This window comes from Solea solea, chromosome 7 (genome assembly GCF_958295425.1).
Source record: "Solea solea chromosome 7, fSolSol10.1, whole genome shotgun sequence".
Taxonomy (NCBI): domain Eukaryota; kingdom Metazoa; phylum Chordata; class Actinopteri; order Pleuronectiformes; family Soleidae; genus Solea; species Solea solea.
The window spans coordinates 27,314,183-27,334,999 of record NC_081140.1 but is presented as its reverse complement, the minus strand read 5'-3'; the positions used below and the strand labels follow the sequence as shown (position 1 = coordinate 27,334,999).

At 40.8% G+C, this 20,817-nt stretch overlaps 1 protein-coding gene across 1 annotated transcript in view; it reads right to left on the bottom strand.

Moving 5' to 3' along the window:
- Nucleotides 1–18,820, bottom strand: part of traf4a (tnf receptor-associated factor 4a) — a 41,610-nt gene extending 22,790 nt beyond the window's left edge. Inside the window, exon 1 of the mRNA XM_058633858.1 lies at nt 18,331–18,820. Within this exon, the coding sequence (XP_058489841.1) occupies nt 18,331–18,473 (143 nt within the window). The 5' untranslated portion in view covers nt 18,474–18,820. The remainder of the gene's footprint in view (nt 1–18,330) is intronic.
- Between the last annotated feature and the right edge of the window lie 1,997 nt (nt 18,821–20,817).

Sequence of the window (20,817 nt, the reverse complement as noted above, 5' to 3'; positions counted from 1 at the left end):
TGCCACACTAATCCTCCTGAATGCCTGCGCTGAACAGAGCCAAGGAAACGGCCCGGCCTGTTAAAACCAGAGTCGTCTGCCAACTGTACGCATATGGCACTGGTGAAGCAGCGCAAGACACAGTCACCTTCTTTCAAACAGCACTAATGAGTCAGCGACTGCAGTCACAATCATCAAGGAGCACAGCGTGAAGTCGCAGCGCTGATACAGATTTAGTGCGGGGGAGCAGCGGCGAGCTTCAGGCCGTCGTAAGACATCTGTCAAAGTAAGAGGGGGGAAATCAAAAGTGTGTGTTTCCAGGTCATCTCAGTTCACACTGATGCTGCTGCTAGCGCGACTCCACTCGGCTCTATGCGTCGGTCACGTTGTTTTCCGTGACGTCATAGTTACCTCCTCAAGCGTGGGAGGTGTCGTCGTAGCGTGGCGCAATACAGGAATTGTGGCTGCACCTCGTCGACAGACCGAGGTGTACTGTATCGATTCTTTCCTCTGCAGTTGTTTGCTTAGTTTCAGTAACGTCCGCTCATGAGAAACAACAGTCGTAAAAAAGAATAAGCTGTTTTGGTTCACAGCTGAGGACCAAGAAGATGCGATCACGAAGTGGATGCCAGCGAGTGCCTCTTTATTTTTCAAATGTCTGCCCATCCAGACTAAAATCCAGACTGAGATGAAAACAATGCCAGCAGCGTTTTGTGAACAGAAGGTTTTGTAATCCAAAGCTGAATGTATGCAATTTTAAATATAATATTGAGCCTACAGATACGGAAGCATAATGAATCTTCTCTGATCCCAAAAGGTCAAAGGTTTCCTCTAAATTTCAGAGTGCATTTGAAATCTTCTTATCAAAAAACTTTATAATGAGCTCACATTTCGTTGCCGGCCAGAATAAGGTTAAGAGGTTAATTCCATTTAAATCCAGGGATGAGCTTATTCCATATCATGCTGCATATCTATTTTAACTCACAGCTCTGATTAGTTTGAAGTAATAAGTCCTCAGGGATGTTTCCTGTAAAAGCGTCCAGAACAAAGGTGCAATCCTAAAATAATATGAAATCTCTGCCAGCCGTGACTAGATTGACTATTTAAAGGAGGTTTGGAGGACAGTTAACCAATGAAGACGCTGCTTGTGCGGTCATCCCAGAGTAGGACAATTCACATTCAGACAGTTAAAGCTCCAGAGGAATATGCCACGGGCTTGTTAGCTGGATCCAAACGACACGTTATTCCTGCATAACAACAGCCTCCTTTTTCGCTCCCACATGGGATTTGGTTTATGACCTTCAAGACCGCCAAGATTTGTTTCACCCGGCCAAGAGAAAGCCAAGAGGGACAGTGTCTCTTCAGAGAGAATTTACTCCACTCTTGGCCACCAGAGCGGAGGCATTAATCTGTTCTCCACTTATAGGTAAAGTTTTTACGATTTAGCGCCTATAGACACACAAGTTCCCTGGACCGGGGCAGCGGAAGGACGGGCTTTTTCATCGCAATGCTCTCGTCATAAATCGGCCTTTATGCGAGTGGTTAGCAGAAGACTTGGGTTCCTTCATTTATGAAGTCTGCTCTGAACGCCAGAGCCCAGACAAAGACAACAGTTGTTTTGGACGCTCTCAGATCTACTGAGCCTCGGAGGAAACAAACCCCTAATTAACCTCTGAAAATACGTAGAGAAAACAACGGCATCTTTCAGCCGTGTTCAAGTTTGTGACTGTTAACTACCCTGATAGACATAAACAAATGGTGGATTCATTTCTTTTTTAGACCAGATTCTAGGACAAATTAATCACAGAGCAAAGTCAAACGGGTCTAATCAGAGGTCCGACCACGGCTGAACAACAATTTAGAACGAGTTCAAGAGTCCACGCGGTCATCCATCTTGAAAATGATGTGCATCTCTCAGTCAGAGAGCCACCTGCCCTCTGACTGCACTGTGCTTTATCATTGGACTGTCATTGTCCAATCATTACCAGGTCTCAAAGTTACAATTAGAGTGCTTTCAAAGGTGCTATCTACGAGTCAAAGACGGATCCTCAAATGGCGGAATTTCAGCAACGTTACATCATCTAATCGTGCAGGGTCCTTCAATCAGCTAATAAACCAGGGTGGACGTGTGTGTGTGTGTGTGTATCCTCAGTGGAACGGAAGTAGCCACAATCCTTTGTGCGTGTACGCTTTGCGAGGCTTTCGAAAATGGCAGGCAACACGGCATTAATAAGTATTTTTTATATTCTGCCTTTAATTAAGCTGAAGCTATAACTAGATGTCATCAAAACCAAGCACAACGTTTGTTAGTCTGACTAAAACTAACTTTTAATATACACGTAACGTGCCAGTCGCGGAAACACTTGAAGAAGCCGGGAGAAAACATGATGTAAAAAAGAAGAAATTATGCCCCGTCAGCTAAAAGAATTTAATATTTTGGGGAGAAATAGACTACAGTACTTAAAATGCTAACAACTAGCCGCCAGATAAAGCTGTGACATATTGACACAACCAGGAAATGCTTCATACTATCGAGCTAAAAGTTTGCACCTAGCATAGCAGAGACAGACACACACACTTCACTCAATAAATCAAATTCCAGTGTACGAACTATAGTTCACTGCTAACAGCTAACTGTAGCTCGCCTTAACTGAGCATGGAAAAGTTGACGTCACTACGAAGGAGACAACGACTCGGCAAGAGGCTGCTAACTTTAGCTGTAGCGGCTGGACTTAAAATATCCTAAACTTTGCTAATAATCTCTACTTTCTTTGTTTAACTTCACTATTGATGTGATTTGTTCACACACGGAACTTGAACTCCTCACGCAGGGCTGATTTCTAAGGCTGCAGCTAACGACCGTTTTCATAATCGATTATTTCGAGCAATCAATTGGTCCATAAAATGTCAGAAAAGGTTGAAAAATTTGGGGAAATTCTTTCTCAAACCTGGAAACGACGATGTTCGCAAACCAAAATGATTCAGTTTTAATGATTTCTTTATTATACGTAGCAAAGAAACCAAGAATTTATTCATCATCATCATATCATAAACTTCAGAATAGTTGACGATTCATTTAGTAATCGATTAATCCAGTCATTGTTTCAGCCTTAGCTGAATTACAATCACAACTCATCTAATCCCATTAACAGCAGATGCAAACCACACTGAAGCAACTACTGAAGAACAAAGAATTGAATTATTTCAAATTTTCATTTCTGCCTCTTTCTCTGACCGGCGGCAGCAGCAGCAGCAGGTGGTCAGACACAGATTATCCTTCCGATCGGTCACATCATATGAACGGCAGAGCTTTTAATTAACCCGCACCTGTTCACCGTGTCTGTGCCAGAACACCGACCTGCAATCATGTCAAAGATTTTAAGTGTCAATCTTTTATTTAAATCTTAAAAACTGAACCAACTCTGCCGCCATATAACCAGCCGTCTCTTCTCTGTCCTGTCCTGTCCTCTCACACACACACACACACAGACACGTGCTGACCTACTCCGTGCAGACAGCAGGTGTGAGTAAACCATTATCAGCTTTGCTGTGTGAGGGAGTTATTTATGGTCCCATCCCCACAAGAGCAGAAAGAAAAATATGGAAGGTTTTTTTCAGTGACTCAACCTTTCTGAATGACGGAATTGTTTTACCTGCCGCTGGAACTGATTAAATATCTTACGGGTGAATTATTGACAAGCAAACCCTCGTGTTAAACTGCCTGAGGCGGAGCATGTGGACTCCACAGGGCCGTACACACACAAAAACTGTTCCACTAAGTTTTTAGTTGCACTGGAATGTTTTTATTTTTTTATCCCATCATGGGGAAACTTTCAAAACGCCAACCTTGCATTTTTGTGTATCCAAATACGCCCCACCTCCTTTTATCATCTACCACTCATTAAAATATATATATATATATATATACACACAGTATATATATATATATATATATATATATATATATATACACAGTATATATATATACACAGTATATATATTTCAGAATATATACACATATATACACACATACATAAATATATATATATATATATATACACACACACACACACACTCACACATATTCATACATATATATACATATATATATATACACACACACACACACGTTACACCTTTAGATATCTTGTCTCGGGTCACGATAGACAGATAGAACGATAGATAAACAGACATCACAGGTTTCACAGCTGTGACAATTTTAGGTCCGGTGTGCTTGTGTCCATGGTAACCGGGAAGGTGAGGGTGTTTTAGGTGTGTGTGTGTGTGTAGAGGAGACAGGGTTGCCAGACAATGAACACACACTAACTGCTGTTTGGTCTATATCTAAATCTGAGACGAGTGAATTCACACGAGAAGGAAAACGATGCGGAAAACCGGCAAAACAGCGCCTCCAGGCTGCGGAGCCCCGCACCCGCACTCCCACCACTTCATCATCATCATCATCATCATCATCGTCGTCATCTCTCAGCTCCTTCTTTTCCTCGCTGCTGCAATCTCCTTTGTTCGGCGGCGGCAGCGGTGAGGAGCTGACGTCAAATCGCCTGCTTTGTTTCAGCTGCATTGTTTCGTCCAGCGCTCTGCTCTGTGCTCCTGTTGCCGCGAGCAACAATGAGATAAATGACAGGATCTTTTTTTCCCCCCCTCAATCAGACGCATAAAAAGGAGCCGAGAGGGAAAAATGGATAAAAAAAAAGAGAGGGAGGATTTATAGCAATAAATAGAGAAGTCATCAACATCCACTCCTGATGTGTGTTTTTGTCAGAATGATGAATGGACCGCAGTGTGTTGTGCTGCTAAAATGACTTAAAATAAATATAAATCTTCCTAAAGAGACAGAGTTTAATGTCTTGTACTACTTCTTTGATGATACATTGACTGTTGCTGGACATTTAAAGTTACATTTTATGAATTTAGTTGAACAAATCAACTTAAATTTGACCCAACATTGATGTCATCTGATTCGTATTCGTATCATTTTGATTGCGTGTGGTTTTTTTCTGAGTTAATAAATGTGTACAGTTTTCTTAATATATGTGTTTCTCTTTTTTTGTTTTATTTACCATAATTTCAGTCTTTTTTGAAAAGATTGACATTTTTATCTTGTTTTCAGCTCAACAGTGCAACAAATAAACTAATCTGGAATCTAATAAAGGCAATTTTTAAATAAATGACAAACTAATCAACATGGAGTAATCACAAACTAATTCAGCCTCTTAAGTCACCCTTTTCATGTGTTTAATGCCAAGTTTACACATTATTTTTATAGGCAGGGCTGCAACTAAAGATTATGTTCAGTTGTTTGGTGCTAAAATGTCAGAAAACGTTGACGATCTCAAATGTTCCCGTTTTTGCCCACAAACCAAATATTCATTCAAGTTTTAATGATTTCTTTGTTCTACGGAGCAAAGAAACCAGAGAATATTCATTCAAACTCAAAAAGGGCAATATGAATATCTTTTATTTGTATTTTTGGACCCAATCCTCGTCAGTTCACTGAGGTGTCCCACTTGTTCACGCCGCGGTTTTGTGAGCCCGAGACTCTGGAAAACAAGTGCTCCTTTTATCCCGAAGGCCTCGCCTGAGCGATCCGCCCGAGCACCTGAAGGAGCAGCTTCCTCTCACAGGATCAATAGTTGATCTGTGCCGACGCAGGAAGAGGGGAAGGTTCACAGCGCCACCGCCGCGTTGACACGAGCGACAAACACCGAGGGAGTTCATGTACTTGACAGAGTCATTGAGCTGTTTGGTTAAAAAGGACGACCTCGGTAAACAGAAGCAGCTGACGAGACAAGGACAGAGGACAGAGGACGGAGGATGGAGGACGGAAGGAAGGAAGGAAGGAAGGCCTTATCGGAAAAAGGCCGTGGGGCCAACGGGGAGCATTAACCTCTACGTTAATGGGGGCCCCTGTGGATAAATGAGCATAATTCAGAGTGTGTTTCGCTTCAAGTGCGGGGCTTAACTGCTCTGCCAACACCTGCTCGGCTCCACAGAGCAGCCTTTCACTCGGGACAGGTGCCACCGGCAGAGAGCTTCCTCCCGCTCCTCGCTCCCAGCTGCTCGTCTTTCAGAGCTCAGGGATGCGGCGGATTCCTTGCGCGTCTTCCTGTCACTGCCCATCTGCGCGACGAGCTCCCCCCCCCCCCCCCCCACCGCAGAAAAAAAACACACGACACAACGCGTCACCCTTTCTCATCATAAAACTACAAATTATTTCCATAACCGATTAAACAGTTTGTTATTTTTTTTAGTTTTTAGCTAGTTCTTGAGCCTTGAGTTTCGATCACAAACCAAATTTAAAAAAAGTGACTGTTTTTTATGCCTTAAATGATGATTTTTGATGAAGTGTTAAAGTGTTTTCACTGAGCCTCCCTTTGGCAAAACAAAAGTCGACATAAATCAGTAAAAAAACTAAAATCATGCAGCTGAAATTATGTCTGTGGGAGCTGGAGCATATGTGTGTGTGTGTGAACAAACAGATGGATGGGACAGGGGTGGGTGGGGGTCGCAGAGTGCACATGAATCCAAACTGAGAACTGGAACTGGTTTTAAAGTGAAAATAGTTGAAGCCGTTTATTTTGCTCGCAGGAAACTGATTCATTGAAAGAAGTGTGTCCTGCCTCCGCTACACTAGGTGGCGACACATTCAGGTAGTTTCCAGGTTATAGCTGGTAGCGAGTTGTTAGCATGCCGAACGCATCCAACCGTCCAAAAGAACTCTGCTGAGCCTCCATCGTTACCGCAGTCCTGAGTCAGAAGAATCTGAACAATCCACGTCAGATCTTTACCTCTGAATCTGCGCTAAAATCTCTGCCACGTCCTTCTCAGAGCGGTTAGAAAAAAAAAGTGCTCACGGCGCACTGATGACGCAGTGTTAGCTGGGTAACGTCATTGTTTTCGTGGAGTCCGAAATTCGAAATGAGCCCAAGAAGGATAACTTAAGATCACTTAAACTTAAATAAACGTTTTTCCTCGTTGACGTCACCGTCTTCTTCTTCTTCTATTACAATTTTAGGGGTCAAGACCTGAGGGCGGGAACTGTGGATTTATCTAGGTGTGTTAGTCCAATTTAGAGAAATATGACAAAAAGTTCAAGAATTCTGGGAATTTTCAATCAGTGGAAATAACCTCAAAATAATCTTAAAAGATCACCGTTTTGTTTGCGTGTGAACAACCAAAACGGGACTTTGTGTCACCATCTACGTCATCTTGTTCTTCTTGAGTTTTCTATGGCAGTGTTACAGCGCCACATACAGGCCTGTCATATATATATATACTACAACATTTAGAGTAATTTTTGTGCGTATGAGGACGTTTCCTTAAACGATGCCGTGTTTAGAGAAAACCTTTTAAGAACGAAAAAGAAAAATGATTGAATGGATTAAGTTCTGGTTGCGTTTTTGGGGATTTTTTTTCTTCTCTAGAGGTCGGATTAAGCCGGATTACCTTCCTGACACAACACTCGCATTTATCCTGGTTTGGGACTGGCTGGAATGGATGTCCTCCACCCCATAGCTGAGGTCAATTTAGATTGTCCAATTAACAATGGGCAATGGGGGATTGGGTACTTTGCTCCAGGGACTGGAACCAGGAACCCCCTCCAGTTACAAGCCAAGTTGCCTTTCCACTTATCCATGGTCTCACACGTTCAAAAATATCCTCCTGTCGTCCCCACAACTACATGTCTTCACTCCTAACTTAAGGATCGTCTCATGTGCTGGGAACAGGCCGAAGAACATGCAACTGGTTCTGATAATTCGACCTTTATCTACGCTGTTTTCACATAGCATTCATACCCGGGCACGTGTGAGCACGAGCCGCGCGGCTAAGACCTGGGCCAGCTGGCTCCGGTCCAGCAGCAGCGGCAGCGGCAGCAGCAGGGCTGGGTTTCTGTGGCCGCGTCCCAGCACGCTCAATGTGTGAGGGGCTAGGTGCCTCGCTGCATAGCTGGAATGTTTTCCCTCTTTGTTTGGAACCAAGTGGCTGAGAAATTCATGTGTAAAAAGAGAGGTCGTTATGGTTGAGGGCAAGTCGAGGCATGTCTGTCAGTCTGTCTGCTGCTGCTCACACACTCACTCATACGTAAATACATACATAAACTACTACTGCTTACTTAAGATAATGAGAGACGATTTACAAACATTAAATCAAATTAATTTACCAGCAGTTAACGAAAGAATTGGTACATTTCTCAAGAAAACGTGAATTATTTTGTTTGTCTGACTAAAACTGGACTTTTAAAGTAGACGTAAAAGTGAAATTGTACCATATTGAATTTCCAAAGTTGAGCTAACTCAGTCAGAAAATGGATTGGGAGTCAAATTACTATGGTATGTAGCGATGATGGATGGATTGATGGATGTATAAGCTCAGTCACACTCAAATTAGCCTAGCCACTCTGCACATGTTTCACAGTTCCTGCCTCCGAGCTTTAAACCCCAAACATAACAACAACAATAACAATCTGGTTCACAGAAGACAGCATAATCCAGATCTGTACATTTTTCGGACCAACTTTACGGTCTGTCAGTATATTTCTAAGCTAACTGATGGTAGCCATCATATGAAGACTCCAAATGGCGCTAGATATGCTAACATCTAGCAGCTAGCTAAACTGTGAAACTTCCATGCACTGACAAGCTGAAAGGGAGTTTCACAAGTTCAACTGCTATATAAGTCATTTTAAATTATAATTCAATCTTTAAATTGTCACGCTAAATTCTACAGAGTAGTATACATGAAACTAGGGCTGCAACAGCTAATGGGACGGTAAATCGACTGCTAAATTAAGTGTTAATAAGTTCCAGCTGTCTTTGGTTTAGAATTTTATATACAATTTATTCACATTCTGATGTATTTAACAACATGTAAACCAACATATGCCTTTGAGACGACATAAATGAATAAAATTGGCTTCAGGGACGTCCTTCATATTGTGTGTACGTGTGTGAACACTAATTAACAACAACTAATTAAACTACACAAACACAATGAAGTGAATCTTCCCTTTTCTTCAGTAACATCAGTGACATCAGCTTGTCGGACAGTAATTGCATTCATTTGAACTTGTTCTCTGCTAGTGACTCAGGTGAGCATGCGTGTGTGAGCGATGAGTCAGGACGTTTTACGACTTTCTCCAAACCACAAAGTGACATATCATATAAAATAAGCTAATTTTACGATTTATTTGGTCTACTGGGAGTCATTGGAACATTTATGTGCACGCTTTGATACTGAATCTAACGTGTCAGATTATAATGTTAGATATTTACAATTTTTTTGTTGAATATCCAAAACTGAGGAGCCAATCAGCAGCCAGCTTCCTAAGGCACCACCCACAAACAAAAACCACCAAGTGTATTTTCAAACAATAAAATAACATTTTTTTGAATGATTAAATCGATATTTTTTTGATTCTTAAAAAGTGTTGTTTGAAAATATTGACAAATCTTATTCCATATTTTTGCATATTGAGACAAAAACTCAAACAAATGTTACTCAAATTTCTCAAATATATCGCAATATGTAACGATATCCATCTAATGGAAGAAAACAGCAACATGCAGGACTTCACTTTAAACTAACCAACCAATCGATGATCAAAATAGTTATCATTTAGGTGGTTGCTCACTAATACGTATCTTTCTATAACCTTTGTAAGGATAAAAACATTAAAATGAAACTAATTTTAAACCTTGTTGTGGGTGAAAAATGTTCATTTTTTTCCTTGCTGGTATTTTTGCCGTTTCCCCCAAAACCAAACCTGGGTAATGACCATGTTTATCTGATGTCAACATCCATTTCCTTACAACCAAAATAACACAGTGATTTTGGGTAAATTTCCTGCCGTTTGTTTGGATTTCTCTCTCAGACTCACTTACAGCTCTGGCTTAGCTGCGACGCAGACACAAAATTTGACTTGTTTTTGATCCCTAATCAATAAATATCAGGTTATTTTATCAAGCAAACACAAGTTTAACAGTTTTGGAAAAAGGCAATGAATATGTTGGGTAAAATAGTAAAATCGAACATTTTTGGACCACCACACTCGTGCAAATTAAAAATTGGGGTTAAATTGTTTATGTGTGTTTACGTTTGTAACAGTGGGAGGAGCAGTTTCAAACGTCCACGTTAAACTTTAAAGATCAAAGACTCATAAAATCATTGGTGTCAAAGTCCAGCGAAGAGATAAACGTTCAGGGAAACATGAGAGGACGAAGTAACTCAGTGAGTGACAATATTTCATGTCTGATACGGATAAGAGGAAGTACGACGATTCGGTTGGCCATTTAAAAATGATCGGCATTGCCCAATTATTATTTAATTACATATCTGTGACCTGTTTGTCACAGAGCGGTGTCAAACAATACCGAGCCACAAACATGTGAACATGTTAACTGAAAAAATGGAAACTTAAATAAAATGACTTCAGCTGGCAACACCTACTGTACACAAATTAAGTTTATTCAAGCTAAAGTTAGTCAGTTGTCCTCGTATAACTACATCTATAAACTTAACTAAACTTAGGTTGACATCAAAATTTTGCAATTTGGAAAAAAAACAAAAACTTTAAGGTTTATTTTTTGGTCATTTTTGACAACCTGTTTCATGTACTTTTGCTGTTTGTCAGGCTTACTCTAAAGTTTCTTGAGGAATTTTCAGAATTTTTTTGACACAAGAGAAAGTGGCCAAAATTGTGTTAAAATCTAAATTTTGGATTTTGTCTAAGTTGTACATAGTTGTTCCTATTTTAACCAAACTTGGGACAATTATTGCTCTCATGATTCCAAACTATTTTCTAATGTACTTCCATTAGCTCCGCCCACGCAGAAGTCAGCCATTTTGGAAAAACAAAGATGAATAGTCTACACATTTGAGCTAGTCACATCAAACTTGGTCCATATGTTCTAGACAAGTTAATGATTAAAAGTTGTCTAAGGACTCTACGTCAAAAGACGTGGCCTCAGCGCAATTTGCAGCGAAATGTTGGAAATGACGTATATAGAGCAGTGACTCTTCTCTTCACACACTCCTATCCTCTTTCTTTCTTTCTTTATTTCCTCTGAGTGGCTTCTTCTGCGCATCGATGTGTAAAAAAAGTGACCGGGCTGTTTCCAGCTCTGTCACATCGGATACGTCAGCCGACTGTCGCCTCACAGCAGAGAGACTCGGGGCTTTAAGAGCCAGTTCACACAAGAACGTGTCCACTAAGTCTGCGTCATATCAGCGTTTTCATCCACAGGGAGCCATCATTTTGCCTTTAAATAAAAAAAAAAAAAGAATATATATATATAGAGATATCTATCTATCTATCTATCTATCTATCTACCTACCTACCTATATATATATATATATATATATCCCAGGTCCCAACACTGTTTCTGTGTGGATAAGACCTTGGTCAGCTGACCACACACTGACCGCTGTTGTCCTCAGAAAAAAGGACTGAGGTCCCCTTAACGCCCCTAGACTCAGGATGCTCAGTGCCGCCTTGTTGGACACCTGTGGAGGGACCGTGAATGTCCCAGTGATGGCGCAGTGTAATGGACACACGGTCATTCATCAGGCGTCCGTGGCACCGGGCCCCATTGAGAAAACAGGGACCCACTGAGACACAAAAGGCCCAGCTGCCTCCACCGGGCACCAATGCAACACGGCTCCATTCCGGCCTTTAAAGAAACGCCCTGTCCACCGCGAACAGGAGCGCCGCTCTGTACGTCCATCTGGACGACCGTGCGCACAAAAGGACACAAAGTGGATTTATCCTGCGTTTAATGGACGGTGAAATCCCGCTTTAGATAAACACTCTCTAAAAAGGAGACTCTTTTGGTGCCGCGTTCGAATAAATCACACTGCGTGAAGGACGCTAAGGTACTTTAAAGGTCCAGTGTGGACAGGAAGTGAAAAAACTTTTTTCTCAGTTAATCCACTAATCTTCTGCCCAGACAAAAGTTCTTGTTTGGTCAATTTATTCAGTTTTAATGATTTCTTTGAAATCAGAAAATATTCACATTTAAAAAGCTAAAGAAGAAGAATTTCTCTGATTTTTCAGCTTCTTGTGAATATTTTCTGTATTCACAAAGATTTTTGCAAAAACTGAATTTATGCAAGAATGAAATGGACTTTGGTGGAAAAAACATGGATTTCATCGAGAAATTAATGGATATGTTAAGTACCCTGCCAATACTCCCAATAATTATCATTTAAAACCCGTTTTTAAGTCACTTTATAAACAGCAACTGTACTAGAAAGTTGAACTGACTTTTCCTCCACTAAACTAAAACACCACATATTTAAATGACACAGTGTTTGACTGTAGAACAGCAATCCAGAGGATAAAAGTGTGGGAGGCAGCTGCACCACAAAAGAAGAGAGAATCACCTACTTTATAAAAACAACTGTCATAAACACAGAGGAGGAAAAACTCTCCAAGGTTTTCAGACAGTGAATAATCGCGCTGGGGGGGAGGAGTTCTCACATTAGCCTACTTTGAGCTCCTCGTGACTCCTGGAGAAGTTGGGTGCTTTGCTCTCGATGCGACTTCGGCGGAGGTCTGAGCGGGAAGAAGCTCCTGAGCCCAACAAACCAATTACCCTGCTGTCGAGGTAGCGGCATGGCACTGCATCACTGACACAGACGCCGCTGTCACGCAGCACAAAACCAAACCAAACCTAATGGCGCACCGTACAAGTGTGATTGATGAGTCACGTGGCCTGGACCACAATAACAAACCCTCTTTAGCCCTGATGGTTCAAACCATTAACTGCTAATCTGCTAGGAGTAACGTTTAAAAACAACTGCAACAACTACTGTAAAGCCTTGGTTTGGTACAATACGGTACGTGTTTTTGCATTTCCATAAGGAAAAGTACCAAAATAACCAGCTCTAACCGTTCTATATCAGCACTCTTCCCTTGGGGATCCATTTCCGTACCATTCCACACTGGTAACCCAAGGGAAGAGTGCTGATATAGAACAGTTAGAGCTGGTTATTTTGGTACTTTTGCGAATTGAAACGCAAAAAAAAACACGTATCGTACTGTACCAAATACAGATTTACTGTTACCACTACTACTACTACTACTGCTGTTGTTGTTGTTACTACGAAAGTGGCTCCTTTTAATCTAAATCTGAACTAATCCAGTTTACATCAACAGATCCAGAAAAAGTTCTATTCCATTCTATCGTGCTGCTGTTTTAATCCAGAACTGCCGTAACACAGAAGACTGTTAGAGCCACATGCAAAAAAATGTTTTGGAAATAAAGAAAAAAACAGCATGAATTCTGAGATTAAAGTCAGAATTCTGAGGGAAAGTCCCATTTGGACTATTCTTTTAAAACTTAATTACATAGCAGTTTACAGAAGGATATTATTGAAAAAAAAAATTTGAAAGGAAAAAAAGTAAAACAGCAGCAATTCTGAGATTAAAGTCAGAAAGTCGGAATACAGAGATTAAAGTCAAAAAGTTGGAATTCAGTGATTACAGGCAGAAAATCGGAATTCTGAGCTTTAAATCAGAAAGTCGGAATTCTGAGATTAAAGTCAGAATTCTGAACTGTTTCTCAGAATTCCAACTTTCTGACTTTAATCTCAGATTTCCTGCTGTTTTACTTTTTTTTCCCTTTTGATTTTTTTCACATGTGGCCCTAATATCCTAACAGCTGTCTTTGATGCATTTGATTTTAAAAGTGTGAATAATCCAAATGGGAATGTTGGCGCACTGTCCCATTTCATATATTTTTGCGTTAAACTGCTGTTTTCACTGTACGTCATCAACAACACTCACCAACCAAGACATCAAAATAAACAAGGTGCGGTGGAAACACAAATGACCAGGAATTCTTTTTCCCCTAGGCAAATCAGTTCCTGGTGATCAGAGTTCCTGGATATTTTGGTGACTTATTATTATTATAAGGGGCTTTTGACTGAGTGTGTAACTGATAAATATACAGTATTAGTAACCAGTATATCATAGGATATCAGCTCTATAAAAGATTGTTTTCTTTCAATGTAAACGTTTTCTGGTCCAGTTCCAAGGCAGAATAAAGTTCAAAATAAAACATTCAAATCTGCCACAGGTGATATTTCACACAGACCGACAGAGACGAGGCTGCAGTCGAGTGGACTCGCTGCTGCGTTGTCACCTCTTTAGTTAATTGAAAGTGTGTCGGGCCAAGGCCAGAGTCAGCTCTCTGCACCATCATCACCACCAGCACCGACCACCACGCTTTACTGCAGCCGACAACACTGTCGTTAGCTAAAGCTTCATCCACTGTGCGTCGTGGAGGAAAACACAGTAATATAAAAAACGGGAATTTGGGAATTAAAAGTTATTTTCAGATTAACTGTAGTATTTTTTTTAGCAAAACAAGCGGTCAAACAACAAAACTAACCTGGCAACCCAGATGTTGTTTCTATTGACAACCTTTACGTGACCTATAAAAACGTCCTAATTGAAGTCAGAATTCTGAGGGAAAAAAGGCCAGAATTCTGAAATCAGGCTTTAAAAAAAATAAAAGTAAAAAAAGAGTGTTTCTAAACGAGTTTGTGTACATAATAGTATTAACACAAATGTTGTAACATTTGACAAAATAGTGATATGATATTGATCTAATGCACGGTCCTGGAAACGTACACACATACAATGAAGTGGTATTTGTATTTAAAAAGGGAACTTGTTATTAAGTTTTTTAGAGGGTGTGAAGCTGCTGAATCTCAGTCAGGGAGGGAATCATCACGTCCGTGCTGACATTGTGACCCAACATAAGCACAGTTACTCAACTTAATCTTTCATAAGTTGGGAAACTTTACTTAAAAAAATCACCCAGTCAGCGTGTGGGAGTGGGACAAAAAAGAGAAAAGAATAGGAGAGCGTAAACCGGAGGAGGAACGCGGAGGTGGACGGGACGAGGCAGACAAAGCGTCAGACAAAAAAACCTCATTGATTGAGCAGCAAGCAGCATTTGTTTCCTCCTCCTCGCTCTGTTGTTCATCATTTTTGCAGGCAGATGTGATTCTCTGCTTCTTTAATGAGGCTGGACGATGACTCAGGATTCACAGCAGGAAGTCACGACCAAGTCTTTTTAACACATTCACATCATTAAACCACACATTTACCTCCCAAATCTCTCCCGTCTCTGACATCAGGTGTCGAAGTTGACGCAAGACTTTGACTGATTGCATTAGATATTCTGCTTTCCCTCATTTATGCTTCACTTTCCCCTCTGGGTGTCTTTTCGTTTTCATTAAAGGTATTATGTATATTATGTAGTATGTATATTACGAAGTATGTATATTACGTTTTAGTATGTTGGGTATTACATATGTTACGTATATTAGGTATTACGTAGTAGGTTTATTACAAATAATATATATTACGTATAACGAATGTTAGGTATTACATACATATTGTATTACATTCGTTACGTATAACATCTATTAGATATTAGATATGTACGTATATTACAAATAATGTATATTACATATTTTATATTATGTATAATGCACATTACGTATTACGCACATTACGTATAACATATATTAGATATTACGTAGTACGTATATTATAAATAATGTATATTACGTATTTTGTATGTTAGGTATTAGCTACATCTATCTATCTATCTATGCGTATATCTCAGTGACATCTTAACAGATCAGGATGAATATTGTTCTTCTGGATATGGTTGTAAAACACAGGTGACATGGCTTTTGTATATTATCCGTATGTTTCCATCAAACTGACTAATTAATCTGCTGATTTTCGGGGAATCTACAACGCCAACATCTTCCAGTTGAGTTTTCCTTTAATATCATGTTCCAGTAAAAATGCCAGACATTTCTCTCGCTCCAGTTCCTCCAGAGCATTTTTTTTACGTCACTCTAATTGTAGTTTGAGGTTTTGAAACTGTTGCTCGAACATCTTTACACAAAAAATCAAGAATCACTTTTGTTTTCTCACTGTTGACAGAAAGAAAAAACGAAACGTTTTGATGTAAATCAAACGCACATTTCTTTGTGCGTCGGCGACACGTGAGATACTTTTAAAGTCTTCAGTTTCACTCCACTTTTGTTGTTAATCAAGATAACAGCAGCATAAATCATCTATAGATCTATAACACAGAGAGTAGAGTTGCATTATTTTGAAGGACAGATGTGTCACATTACTCTCATTAAACAAACGTAAAAAGAGAATAAACCAACGGGCACATTTTGTTATTTACTCCATGGCTGGATTAACCATGTGCGAGAGCCTTGGGGCAGACATATGTTGTTGGCCCCCCTGCTCTGGCCTCCACTATACATCCAGGACATCTTTAACCAGGAACAACATTGCTCAAATGCAGCCTTTCCCAAACAGTCATAAAAAACAAAACCCAAGAATAAATCCTGACAAGAGCAAAGTTGTACATCATTCCATATATTGTGAGTGGTTTTAAGAGGGCAAAGATTCACTCAAAAGACTAAAATATTTTAGATCAGTGCAGTTTTGTAATTAACGCTACGGTGTGGATATTATTATTCTGTGGATGTTATATGTGTCTGTCAGGCAAAACTACAAGCAGCAGAGCAGGGGTGGGTGGGAACAAAAAGTGTTTGTAATAAACAATAAAAGAACAAAAGTTACACACTACATGTTTTACTATTCAGAAAGTTGTAAAATACTCATGACTAATTGAACAAAAATGATTTTACCATTTGTCACATTCTTTGCTATCGATATTTTATGAATCATTTATAGAGCTGTATTGTGTTTTATTGTTTCATTTGATAGTTCAAATGGTGTTTCCCATCAGTTTATGATGTAAATTAGACTTATTTTATTGATTCAGAATTTAAAATGGTCGGAAGCACCACAGTATTAGAATGTTAAATGTTTGGAAAAGACGTTTGACGTCCAAATAGTCGCATTAAATGTGAGTGGGGGTGTAACTACTGATTATTTTCATGATTAATGAAGGTGTTGATTCCCAAACTCCAAAACGATGATGTTCTCCAATGTTGTTTTTTGTCAACAAACGAATATCAATGTGCTTTAAGAATTTCTTTGTTAAATGGAGCAAAGAAATCAGAAAATATTTATATTTAAGAAGGTGAAAAATCAGATAACAACAATTGGCAAAATTGTTAATAATTACCTTAATAGTGAGATCAATGTGCCGCATGATTTTCCTTTAAATGTAAAAGTCCCTCATGACAGCATTGTCCTCAGAACTTAAAACAAAGACATTCTTTCTCCAGGTCTTAACACAGACGTCAGTGTCCAGCAGATTAGGACGTGAGTTGGGGGTTTGTCAGTCTGCTGACCTCTGAGTGAAAAGTCCTTCAGGGCAAATGTCACTCAAAGTCTCCCACTGACACCCATGACAGAACCTCATCTAATCCTGGACTCCAGAAGGCCCCATCAACCTCCAACAACATCTACAACTCAACATCCACAGACCTGAGCAAGGAGGCAGGAGCCCCCTGCAGGACCGGAGCACAACTGCATCACAGAATGCAGGCAGGAAAAACTGAAACTAAAAGGTGAACATAAACCATTTCCAGCTTTAATTATTGACTCTTGCATTATGTGGTCACAACAAAAACTACCTCGTCTAATTGTCCTGAAAAGCACTGGCATGACTGGTCCAAAAATAGAAACTGAGATTTGTTTTGACACACATTAATTCAATGGTTAATATGAAATGAATATGAAAGAGGAAAGAAAATGGGACGAGATATAGACGATAAAAAGCTGTCGCAAAAAGTTGATTTATGGTGAATTTCAAATACTGGTGTCTCGTGAGGACGTTCTTTCAAAACAACTCAAATCTCGATGCGTGACGTGTAAATTTGTGCACATATTCTAAACGCTTAAAGGCTATTATCGCAACAACATCGCGATAATCGTGATTCGTCGGTTATCGAGGGCAGTCTGCATGTTTTTCGGTTTCAATAACATGTCGGAATTATCCACAAAACATTATTTACATGTCAGAAAATATTGTAATGTGAGAAAATGCATGTGCACACAAACATGGTGTGAAAAAATATGCGAAAATGCGCCCATTTTTCTGAAGACTGCAAAAACAGCGATATCGCGATACTCCTGGTCGGTATAACCGTGATGATACATTTTCAATGTTTACATTGCCCCATGCAAACAGACGAGGACACAGTTGAACATCCTTTATTTGCTGTGGCTCGACCGAAACTAGAGCAGACTGTAGTGTGTGTGGTATCGGAGGTGGATCTCTGGTGTGTAAACACACACCTCACAAACACTCACACACACACACACACGAACAAACACACACAGAGAAAGCAGCAGAGTGTGTGTGTGTGTACCTGAGGAATTCTTGTAGACAGGTGTCACAAAAACGGTGTCCACAGGTCGACACTTGCACCGGCTCCCTCATCGCTTTGCTGCACAGCGGGCACTGGAAGCGTCGCTTCGGCTTCTCCAGGAACTTGTAATCAAACCCGGGCATGACGGCAGCGGAATCTGCGGGGTGAACGTGGACGTGCGCGGGGTGGGAGAAAAAGCTACAAATGTCCCCCCAGTGATCCTGCGGAACGAAAATCGAGGTGTTTCAACTGCGGCGCCGCTTTAAACCGACGACGACGACGACGACTGCGGGGTTCATATCATACCACCGTGCCCCTCTCCGCCTGCGACAGCTCCAGCTTCTTCTGCGGCGGCTTCTCCTGCTTCAGAGCGGCAACTGACGCAGAGTGGAGCCGTGAAAAGCAGCGGTAAAAAAAACAACCCGTCCTGAATCGTCCTCCAGTGTCTCTGTGGACTCCCCTGTCTCTGCGGTCTCTGCGTGGACGATGCTCTGACTAGTGATGGGACAAATGAACTGAGGCATTGAGGCTTGTCTCGAGTAAAAGTGGGCGTGTCGAATGAAGCCGCGCTTCGAGGCCTGTATCGCTTCCGGAAAATGACGTAACCGATGACAAACGAGGCCTCGGTTTGGACAGATCACGTCATTGGTTCGTTCACCGTATCACTTCCCAATAAAACGCTTCAAACCTCGAGGCACGCTGTGGGTGTTGTAGGCGTTTATGGTGAGAAGAGTTGGAGAGAGTAAGTGAGAGTTAGAGAGAGTTGGAGAGAGTTGGAGAGAGTTACTGAGAGTTAGAGAGAGTTGCTGAGAGTTAGAGAGAGTTGGAGAGAGTTGGAGAGAGTTACTGAGAGTTAGAGAGAGTTGGAGAGAGTTACTGAGAGTTAGAGAGAGTTGGAGAGAGTTTGTCAGAATAAGAGTAGCAGTAGCAGGAGAGTAGGAGAAGTAGAAGGAGTAGTGTAGATCATTTCCCCCACTGTAGGGCTTTGATGTGAGATATATATTTTTCTTTCCTTTTACACTGGTTTGTGTTTGTTTGTGTGTATGTCAGTTATTATGTTTGTAAATGTCACTCCTGAGTATATATGTGCACCTTCTGTCACTTTCTTCAGTCACATACACTCTACTTTGACTCATGTATGTAAAGACGTCACTGGGAAGCCACAGTTTGACAGCAGTGTTGTGTTACTCATTCTTTAAGATAACATGTTTAAGTGAAATATGTACAACTGTTTTGTGTATCATTAATAAATTGAGTTGAAAAAATAAACACTGGTGTTGGGGAATGATTTATTCATGTGATGGTGCATGTGATTTTACTACAAAGCACTGTAGGAGCATTCACATTCCTGCCAGATCCATTTTTGTTTGTTTTGCCACAAATTCCTTTTCACAAAGATGGAGCCAGCAAGAAAGAGGAAGTCCTCACCTGTATGGGAGTATTTTGAGTTGACTGATCATAATAAGGTTTGTATGTGTAATGATATACATAAAATAGTGAATATTGTATACTCGCTATACACTGAACTATCAGTCCTAATATGTATGACTTCCTTAAAGGTGAGGTGCTTGCTGTGTGATAAACAGCTAACATACAGCAACAACACTTCCTCCATGCTTCGCCATTACAGAGCACTGCATGAGCATGCCCAGCCTGCCAACAGGCCGGATACAAGCCAAAGTACCATCAGATATTTTTTGGCATGTTGTCAAAATCTCGTGTTCAGCTCCTACAACACACCAGCATCACTGTTAATTGATAACTGTTACAGGTTCCAGAAAAGCAATGGTGGATGAGGCTGTGGTCAACATGATCATCAAGGACTCCCAGCCGTTCTCCGTTGTGGAGGATGTGGGCTTCAGGGAGCTCATGCACCTAATGGATCCCAACTATATTCTCCCCAGTAGAAAGGTGTGTGAACAGAGCCAATGTGGTCATTTTTATGTTGGTCATCATAACAGCTCTTCTTTTCACCCTCAGGCTCTGAAAGCAATGGTGGATATAAAATATCAGGAGGCCAAGGAGAAGGCCAGAGAGCAGGTCCAGAAGGCTGTGGCTGTCAGTCTCACGTCTGACATGTGGACGTCCATCAATATGGACGCCTACCTGGCAGTGACGTGCCATTTCATTGACGATGAAGACCAGCTCTGCACTACTCTGCTTGGGGTGCAACATTTTCCAAAGGCCCATACAGCAGAAAACCTTGCAGCGGGGCATGTACAGCTCATGGAGGAGTGGGGCATCAGAGATAAGGTGAAGTGTCTTGTCACTGATGGCGCATCAAACATGAACGCTTGTGTGAGACAACTAAATGTGAGGCATGCAATATGCATTGCTCACACAATAAACCTTATTGTTCGCAAGTCCTTCGATGATGTGGAAGGACTAAATGAATTAAGGCAGAAATGTAGGAGGTTGGTGACCCTCTTCCGCACAAGCACTACTGCGAAAGAGCGACTGGTCCAAGTGCAGGAGCAGATGGGAAGG